The sequence below is a fragment of the Leopardus geoffroyi genome, chromosome A2, assembly GCF_018350155.1.
Source record: "Leopardus geoffroyi isolate Oge1 chromosome A2, O.geoffroyi_Oge1_pat1.0, whole genome shotgun sequence".
Classification (NCBI taxonomy): Eukaryota; Metazoa; Chordata; class Mammalia; order Carnivora; family Felidae; genus Leopardus; species Leopardus geoffroyi.
This window is the reverse complement of record NC_059331.1, coordinates 6,056,368-6,066,371: the sequence shown is the minus strand read 5'-3', so window position 1 is coordinate 6,066,371 and position 10,004 is coordinate 6,056,368. Positions and strand designations below refer to the sequence as shown.

General features: G+C 48.6%; 1 protein-coding gene across 1 annotated transcript; it reads right to left on the bottom strand.

Annotated features, from left to right (window-relative positions):
• Positions 1-1,754: 1,754 nt before the first annotated feature.
• CD209 (CD209 molecule) lies at positions 1,755-5,295 on the bottom strand. Its single transcript, XM_045496455.1, has 8 exons — positions 5,154-5,295; positions 4,921-4,995; positions 4,693-4,779; positions 3,900-3,977; positions 3,518-3,595; positions 3,150-3,301; positions 2,586-2,698; positions 1,755-2,201 (listed from the first exon to the last, which is right to left on the bottom strand). The coding sequence occupies exons 1-8, from the start codon at positions 5,191-5,193 to the stop codon at positions 2,060-2,062; spliced, it is 765 nt and encodes a 254-aa protein (XP_045352411.1). The 5' UTR covers positions 5,194-5,295; the 3' UTR covers positions 1,755-2,059.
• Between the last annotated feature and the right edge of the window lie 4,709 nt (positions 5,296-10,004).

Here is a 10,004-nt window from a genome sequence, read left to right as displayed (position 1 = left end):
GGGAGGGGCGACTGGGTGGTTCAGTCGGGTAAGTGTCCGACTTTGGCTCAGGTCATGATCTCAAGGTTCATGGGTTTCAGCCCCACATCAGGCTCTGTGCTGACAGCTCAGTGCCTGCAGCCTGCTTCAGATTCTGTGTCTCCCTCTCGCTCTCTGCCCCTCCCCCACCATGCTCACGCACACATGAGCTCTCTCTCTGCCAAAAATAAATAAAAACATTTTAAAAATTTACAAGTAAGCACAGGGGAAAGGCCAGAATGAACTGCAGTGTTGGACAGGAAGTAGAGTATCGGTATGAATTTGTGCTTTTTTTTTTTAAGTAATCCTACACCCAACAGGGACTCGAACTCACAACCCCAAGATCAAGAGTCGCATGCTCTACTGAGTCAACCAAGCATCCCTGAACTCATAGTTTTTACTCATATGTACACAGACAAGTAGATACAGAAATAAATATAGAAGTGTATGTGTATGTGTTTCAGTTAGAACACATGCATGTATTTCCTAGCTCTGCCTCCTGAGGAGACCTAGAGCACTGGACACCCCAAACCAAAAGCATACCTAAACCATAATGAGATAGCACTTCACATCCACTAAGATAGCTATTATAAAAAAATAATAATAGGGGATGCCTGGGTGGCTCAATCGGTTGAGCATCCAACTTCAGCTTAGGTCATGATCTCACGGTTTGTGAGTTCGAGCCTCACGTCAGGCTCTGTGCTGACAGTTCAGAGCCTGGAGCCTGGTTTGGATTCTGTGTCTCCCTCTCTCTCTGTCCCTCCCCCACTTATTGTTTCTCTCTCTCTCTCTCTCTCAAAAATAAGTAAACATTAAAAAAAATTTAAGAAAAAGAAATAAAGGGCACAGATACCATTTAAAAAATTAAAAATTAAAAAATAAAGTTAAAAAAATTAAAAATAGGGGCGCATGGGTGGCTCAGTCGGGTAAGCGTCTAACTCTTGATCTCACGGTTTGTGAATTCGAGCCCTGTGTCAGGCTCCGCACTGACAGTGTGGGGCCTGCTTGGGATTCTCTCTCTCCCTCTCTCTCTGTCCCTTCCCCCCACCTTCAAAAGAAAATAAAAATAAACTTTAAAAAAAGGAATAATTGACTAGTACTTATCAAAAAGGTTAAGGACACGAAGACAATTAAGACACTGAACGTCTGGAGCTGTAAGAGGTACATTTGCGCTGTTTTAAGCCACAAAGTTTGTGGTAATTTGTTACAGCATCAATAGGACACTAACACACACATTTAGTAATAAAGTTTTTATGAAGAAAGTCACAAAACTTTACTGGAGGACATTTAAAAGTGCCGTATAAAGACATGATGTGTTCAGGAATGAATGAACACATAGATAGATAGATGATAGATAGATAGATAGATAGATGATAGATAGATACATTGATAGATGATAGATAGATAGATAGATGATAGATGGATAGATAGATACATTGGTTGATAGGTGATAGATAGATAGATAGATAGATAGATGATAGATTGATAGATAGATAATAGATAGATAAATGATAGATGATAGATAGATAAATAGATAGCCAGACACATAGACATGTACATACTTATATGTATATATGTATATTCCCAACCCAAATTACAAATTAATCCAAAACTGTATCTGAGAAATAAAATACAAAGTAGTAGAGAGAAACTGAGTGAAAGAAAACAATACCCTAGTTTATATCAAATATAATTTAAAACTATAGTAAGTGAAACAGTGGCCAAAAAAATAGAAGTTCAATGGAACACATAATGCAGTGTGTGACTTTATTAAGGGGATGTCATGGGGGGTGTTGGAGAGGGGCTGAGACCATCAACAGAAGAAGGGAGACGTCTACAGCCTACAAAGGGACAGATCTTAGAGGAGACGGGGGTCTCGGAGTCTCTCTCAGGATCTTAAAGGCCTCCATGCAGGAGAAGGATGGGAGTCCACCAGCAGGAGAACCAGAAAGAATGAAGCCCGAGAGAAACGAGCAGCACGCACGCATGAGCTCGTTGCCTGATCTCTGGAGACGGGGTGGGGCACGGGGAGCACTGGCCCTCAGGGGCCCGGGCAGGGGGACGAGGGCTTCTTACAGATCCAGAAGTTTTCTGTACTACATCTGTTGTCATTCCAGCCGTCACTGTACAATTCCACACAGTCCTCATCCCCGTGGTTGTTGGGTTCCCCTTCTTTCCAGAAGCTGTGAACACCATCAAAGCCATCGGCCCCCCTGCTCCACCCAGAGCCCACTCCCCAGCCCACCCTTGGAAGAGCTGGTCCCCGGCCTTCGGTGGCAAAAGCCCCCGTAGCAGTCAGAGAGTGGCGAGGATTCAGAGGCAGCGTTTTCCGAACGAGGGTTCAAACACCGCTCCCACTGGAATCAGTGCTTGCAAAGTACAAATGCAGATTCCGGGGCCCACACCTAGATTTATAGAATCAGACTCCCCCACCCTGGGATGGAGTCAGGACTCTGCATCTCCACCGAGCAAGCCCATCAGATGATGCTTTCCCATTCCAGAGTCTGAGCATCCGGGTTTGGGTTTCAGTGCCCACCCTTCCCAGGCCATTGTCTCCGGGAGGTCACCTGAGTTGGAGGGGAGTGTCGTCCACCCATCTCCAAGAACCCTCATTGTGGTGGTCACTGAGGCCAATCCATGTGCGCTGGCTATTTTTCGTATTCCAAGACTTCAGAAATTTCTGGGGCGGGGGAGGACGGGCAGTGAGACATCACCCTTCCCCACGTCTGCCCACATTCCCATGGTCCCCTGCCCCCCACCCCCCAACGGAAGACCTGTGGTCCAGCCGATAGCCCTCACTCAAGTTGTATGTGTTCACACACGCGCGTGTTGTGGCTGTGTTAATGTGCGTACACATGTGGAAACGTGTTTACTGGAGCCTTGGCTTCATGTCTGGGGAGAGATTCTGCACAGTCTCGAGAGGGCTCTGAGTTCCCTTTCTGTTCACACATGGGTTCCTCTTGGGCATGTTCTTCTCTCACATGACCTTCCCAAGGCCACCTCTTCCAGGAAGCCTTTCCTGCCATCTCCCCGCCCCAGGCCTCCATCTCGGGGAGGGCAGAAGAGGGACACAAGGCTTTTCGCTGACCTTCCCGAGGTCCCGCCCCAGTCGGGCGCTCTGCTCAGCTCACCTGCTCCTCAGTGCTGTTGATGACCACCAGCTGGGCCCTCATGTTCTGACACGCGGCAATGGACTCTTTCCAGGTGTTCTGGGTCAGGGAGAAGAAATAGCAGCTTCCCTGGAAAAGTTCCCATTTCCAGGGGCAGTGGCGGCACAGGCCAGCTGGGGAGGAGAGCGGGGTTGGGACAGACAGGCCCCCAGCAGGTGCATCAGATCTTGGGAACCCAGGGCCGGGCCCCTGTGTTCAGCTGTCGGCTCAGTCCCCAGGAAATCCGTGTGACGGACCCGAGCCTGAGGAAGCCAGGAGCCATAGAAAGTGGGCTCCAGCCCCACCTGGGATCCCCAAACTCCCTCCCGACCTTGGCGTCTGACGCTTACCCAGGGTGGCATTCATCCAGGTCAGCTGCTGGAGTATCTCCTCCAGGGATGATTGTTTCTGGGCCTGAGAAACATCCCCTGGGAAAAGAGGACTTCAATTATTAAGCACCTAGGGTGTGCGTGGTGTGGAGAGGGCCCCGTGACAACATTATCAGTAGATTTCACAATGGACCCCAAGAGTCCATTATGCACACAACAAAACTGAGGCTCTGAAAATGACTTGCCTGACATCGTCCCCAGGGTCTCACTGGGGGATCCAGTCTCCTCCCCCACCTCTACCCTCCCTCCTTCACCCCTGGGGGGAGGGGTATGCGGTGGCTCATCCAAAGTCACACAGCCTCTGAGCCCTCTCCTGCCCCAAACCCAGCATCTAGCCCTTCACCGAGGCCGGGGCTCTCCTGATGGTTCCTCTCCCGATGGTCCCCTGTGTCTCTCTGCAGGGATTGGTGGATCCTGGAGACTGCAACAGACCAGAGGATTCCCCTTTATTTATTTTTTATTTAAAAAAAAAAATTTAAATATTTATTTTTGAGAGAGGAAGATAGAGACAGAGTGTGAGCAGGGGAGGGGCAGAGGGAGGGAGAGACACAGAATCCGAAGCAGGCTCCGGGCTCTGAGCTGTCAGTACAGAGCCTGATGCGGGGCTCGAACCCACCAACCAAGAGATCATGACCCCGGCTGAAGTCAGACGCTTAACCGACTGAGCCACCCAGGCGCCCCAATTTTTTTTTTAATGTTTATTTATTTTTGAGCGCGAGAGAGAAACAGCAAGTGGGGGAGGGATAGAAAGAGAGGGGGGGCGGAGGATCCAAAGCAGGCTCTGTGCCGACAGCAGGGAGCCCAATGCGGGCCTCAAACTCATGAACCATGAGATCATGACCTGAGCCGAAGTAGGACGCTCAACCCACTGAACCACCCAGGAGCCCCGAGAATTGCCCTTTCATCAGCACCAGCTTCAGGCCTGACCCGGTGTCAAATCTAGTTTCAAGGTCTCTGGGAGCCTAGGTCCCGTGTGGAGGAAGACGAGCTATATTTCACAGATGAAGAAACAGGCTCAGAGAGGGGTAGTAACCAGCCCCCAGCCACACAGAAGGCGATGCGGAATAGCACCCAGACCTTCCCAGAGGGACAACCTAAAGCGACCCAAGACTCCGAGCCCCTAGCCTCTGACTCACCTTGAACCAGAGTGGTCACCAGGAGCATGAAGAAGCCCAGAGAGACGAGAAGCAGCAGCAGAGGCAGGTGGGCCTGGGTCAGACACCCTGAAGGACCAGCAGACGGGCAGAGCTGAGGTCCGCAGGGATGGACCCTGCCCCACCCCCCCCCACCCCCCATGCTGGAGCGGGGGGCCTCTCGGCTGCCCCTTGCCCAGATGCCCGCTCTGGACACGCCCACCTCGGTACCTGGCAGGCTCCGTGAGCTCCTGAGCAGGCCGGTGTATTTCTTAGCCAGTCTCTGGTCCCCAAACACCTCCACCTCTGAACGGGACAGAACACACTTAGCCGAGCTTTGAAGCCGAGCCTGCCCGAGCCCCGCCGTCAGGACTGCAAGCCGGAGGCCAGGCCTGACTCCCCCAGGAGCCTGGAGGGAGCCCGGCCCTCCCTGCCGTCACCCCAGGGTGGGGGCTCAGCCTCACCGGGGTCATCCGGCTCCTTGGGGTCACACATCTCCGCCATCCTCCTCTTCTCTCCGGCTCCCCTCCACGCGGTGGTTTTTATAACCCCACGTGCTGCCCCAGCAGCCCCTCCTCAGGAACATTCCTCCCCGATTCAGGAAGAAGAACACAAAACAGGACACTGCTTCCTCTCGGAAAAGAGGGTGGAGGAATGAAGTGCTGACACAAGTAGGAGAGAAGGCACGGAGGGTGGGGGCAGGAGCCGCACGGTCAACCCCGGGGTCACAAGGCGCTGTTCCAACCCCTATCCAGTCCGGCGAGCGCTGGCCCGGCCTGGTCGGAGTCTGTTTCCTCAGGTGGGAAGCGGGACAAGCGCCCTGCCTCGATCTGTTTCTGTGAGGTTTACCACCGGGCGCTAGTGCTGGGTGTATACATCGCCTATTCTAATAATAGGTACTCAGTAGCAATAGCGTTTGGCACGCGCCTCGCAGTTCCCCAGGGTGTGTGTTCCCCCTTGTGGAAACTCGCAATAACTCTGGATCTGTTCGACCGCGAGTGAGTTCCTGGTGGTCTTTGGCTGGGGGGTGGGGGCGCGCCCTGAGAGATCTCACATTTGCCCTGTGAGGGAGACACGGTTTTTCTATCGCTTTACAGATGAGGAAACTGAGAAACAGAGAGGGAAAGGAACTGCCTGAGGTCACACAGCTTGTAAGTGGCGGTACTCGGTACTCGGGATAGGACCCTGGCAGGTGGGCCTCTGGGTCCCTGCTTAACCACTACTTAACGTTCCCTTGATTAACCAACTATTAAGCAATTACTCTTTTCCTCTTTTTGATTATGAAGCATTTTGCAGAGTCACTCTGAAACTGTGCATGTCAAACTCTCCTTTTGCATATGTATGGACCCCCGGTTTCCAACCTGATTCAACTGGTTATACGTTACTATCTCTCTCTCTCTCTCTCTCTTTTTTTTAATCTAAAGTGAGTCTCTTGGGGTGCCTGGGTGGCTCAGTTAGTTTTAATTAAGCGTCTGACTTCCCCTCTGGTCATGAACTCCACGTTCATGAGTTAGAGCCCCAGGTCAAGCTCGATGTTGTCAGCAAGAAGCCCGCTTCAGATCCTGTCTCTCTCTCTCTCTCTCTCTCTCTCTCTCTCTCCCCCTCTCCCTTTCCCTCTCCCCCTCTCTCTCTTTCTCTCAAAAATAAACAAACATTAAAAATAAGCAAAGTCTCTTGTAGACAGCATACAATTGGATCATCTTTTTTAGGCCATTCTGTCAATCTCTACATTTTATTTACTTATTTATTTTTAATTTACATCTAAGTTAGTTAGTATATAGTGCAATAATGATTTCAGGAGTAGATTCCAGTGACTCATCCCCTATGTAAACACTCAGTGCTCATCCAAACAAGTGTCTTCCTTAATGCCCCTTATCCATTTAGCCCATCTTCACTCCCACAACCCCTCCAGCGACGCTCAGTTTGTTCTCTGTATTTAAGGGTCTGTTATGTTTTGTCCTCCTCCTTGTTTTTATATTATTTTGTTTCCCTTCCCTATGTTCATCTGTTTTGTATCTTAAATTCCTCATATGAGTGAAGTCATGTGATATTTGTCTCTCTCTGACTAATTTCACTTAGCATTAATACCCTCTAGTTCCATCCACATTGTTGCAAATGGCAAGATTTCGTTCTTTTTGATTGCCGAGTAATACTCCATTATCTATACATATACGCCACATCTTCTTTATCGACTTGTCCATCAGTGGACATTGGGCTCTTTCCATACTTTGGTTATTGTTGATAGTACTGCTATAAATATTCGGGTGCATGTGCCCCTTTGAAACAGCACACCTGTATCCCTTGGATAAATACCTAGTAGTGCAATTGCTGGGTTGTAGGGTAGTTCTATTTTTAATTTTTTGCCAATCTCTACATTTTAATTGGAGAGTTTAGTTCATTTATATTTAATGTAATTACTGGTAATGTAGGAGTTATATCTCCCATTTTGCTATTTGTTTTTTATATGTCTTAGGTCTTTCTTGGTTATTAGTTTCATTTACTATATATTTTTGAATTATTTTTTGGTTGCCCTGGGGATTACTATTAGCATATTAATTTATCACCATCTAGGTAGGATCAATACCAATTTAGTTAAAATCACTGATTTAGAATCATTGCCTAGTAATTCCAACATCTGTGCTCTCTCAGAAACAGTTTTTAGTCACTTTTTCTGCCCCACCCCCACCTCCCTGCCCGTGTATGGGTAATATTTCATTGTTTCTTCGTATGTCCCATAATCTTTTTGTTGAAAAATGGACACTTTAAATAATACGGCAGCTATGGAAATCAGAGTTTTCCTCCTCCTAAAGGTTTGCTGTCACTGTTGTTTGTTGTTTTTTGCTTATTTAATGACTTTTCTGAACTAACTCTGTAAAGTCTCTGTCATGTAAGCCCACTAAAATCTCTACTCAGTTAGCTTAGAAGTTAGCTGATGGCTGGACAGAGATTTCCTTGAATGCCTCTAAAAGTCTCCCAGTCTCTGCTGAGGGACTTTGTGTGTTCAGACACACCTTCAACACACAGCCAGAAAGTTTGAAGCTCTGCCTTAGCCTTCACTTCCTGCTTTCCCAGAGCCTTAAAGCCAGCCAGAACTGAGAGCTTAGGGCTTTCTCAGATCTTTCCTGGGTGTGCACAAACCCCTGTGCATACAGGTGACCTTTCAGATCCCAAGAATATATCAGAACTTTTCAAAGCCCCAAGGACATCTCTCATTCCTTAACTTTTCCTTTTGAGACTTTTGATTAGGCTGGTATTTGCCTCATTGCCTCAGGCAGCTGTCCTGTTAAAACACTTGAGGAGTGTCCCCTGGAGAGAGGCTTTTAGCACTGGGCAAGTTCAAGCAGGGTCAGTTGAAGACTAGCCTTTCAAGTGTGGCCTTCCAGGGAAATCAGACAGATCAAATGATGACTCCTGCTCGGCAGTGAGGATTTTTAAGAGCTCCAGCTGTGTTCTTCTCTCTCCAGAACCAGCTATCCAGACTGTTACTTTTCAAGGCTACTTCTGAGTTGGAGGGTGGGGAATCGAACCGCAGTAAGTTAAGATTCTCCTGAGCTCACTGTTCTTTACTGAGATTCAGCTCTTTTTCTTGACTACATGCTCCCTGAATTATTGTGAGATTTTGGTTGATTTCCACAGTTCTAAAAATGCTGATTCTGACAAATTTTGCAGTTTATTCCATCGCTTTCCTAGAAGGACAAAACTTACTGTGGCCTTTTTGCTGATGTTGCTTCTTCCTCCCATATTTCTGATGCTTAAATCGTCTTTGATTTGGCCAGGGGAAGCCTTTCCAACCGGCTTCTGTGTCCTCTTGACATCTGCTTATCCGTTTTTTTGCCAATCAGTTTTCCTTCCTGTTGGTCTGCAACCTCAGGACTTTCCCTGGGTGAAATCTGAAACTAGTCCCCATACATATAGGGCAGGAAGAAAGAAGAAGGCCACTCCAGATCGGTAGGTGGCAGTTTTAATAAGCAAAGGAATGACATTCGAGGCTTGTCTTGGGTGTCTGCAAGATGAGTAGATCTCCACACCTGCCCACCAGAATCTTAAAAGTTTATGTAGAGACCTTAATGGGACCCATTCGGGGCTCCTGGGTGGCTCAGTCGGTTGAGCGTCCGACTTCGGCTCAGGTCATGATCTCGCAGTCTTTGAGTTCGAGCCCCACGTCGGGCTCTGTGCTGACAGCTCAGAGCCCGGAGCCTGCTTCGGATTCTGTGTCTCCCTCTCTCTCTGTCCTTCCCCTGCTCATGCTCTGTCTCTCTCTCTCTGTCAAAAATAAATAAACATTAAAAAAAAATTTGTTTTAAGGGACCCATTCATATATACCATCCAGATGGTATATCTCAGCACCACATCGCTATCTCAAGGCTATGTCCTTGGGGCAGCCTCTGGGAATAGAAAAGGCAAGTGGAACCCACATTCCAAGGATTGAGGAATGGGAGAGGAGCCTCTGAGTGCCCAGGTCCGGCTCACAGGTCAACCAGCGGTCCTCCTGATGACCTACTCCAACACTTCCTTTCTATTCTAACTGGATGTTCCAGGCTTTCCCTGTCCCAACTCTGGAGCCAGCCATTTCCCAAAGAGGCTGGGTTGCTTTTAAGCGGAGAATGGCGTTTCAGAAACCAGGACCTGGGTGTTAAGTGTGCTCATTTCTCTGAAGTATCACTGGTCCCAAGACCTCTCAGTAGACAAATGGGAACACACACGCGCGTGCACGCGCGCACCTCTCTAAATATTTTGAAAGCCATGATTTTATACCAACACCTCCAATTAAGTACAATAGGGTTCATTCTAGTTTTCTTTCTGTTCAACTTGGCAGCACCCTGATATCAGGTGCTGATATCTGATATCGGGAAACCTGATTCCCATTATCCTGAATGAATGAATGCCCCGCTATATAATCAGTCTCCCTTTCTGACACCATTCCTCTACCTGTATGGATGTCTTCCTTACTTTGCTTGGACATTGACTCCTCCCACCAGGCAGACTGACCACCATGTTGCCCTTACCCCGCCTGGGTTCTGACCCCCCCATACCAGTACAACCCTCCATGTGGATGTCCCCCTCACCAGGTTTGGACTCCAACACTCTAGTGGCCGCCACTTGAAACATTAACTCTCATCTTCCAGTAACTGGCTGATTTCCTCTGTCCCTGAAACATGTCCTTATCTCTGCAAGCCTTCCCATACCCAGAACTGGCGTCCGCCTGCCCCTGGGTATAGAAGATGTCACTGCTCTTGACTCACCTACAAAGGGCTCATTTTATCTCTGAAAACCAGCTCATCAAAACTCCCTTTCATCCACCACTCTGAACTAGC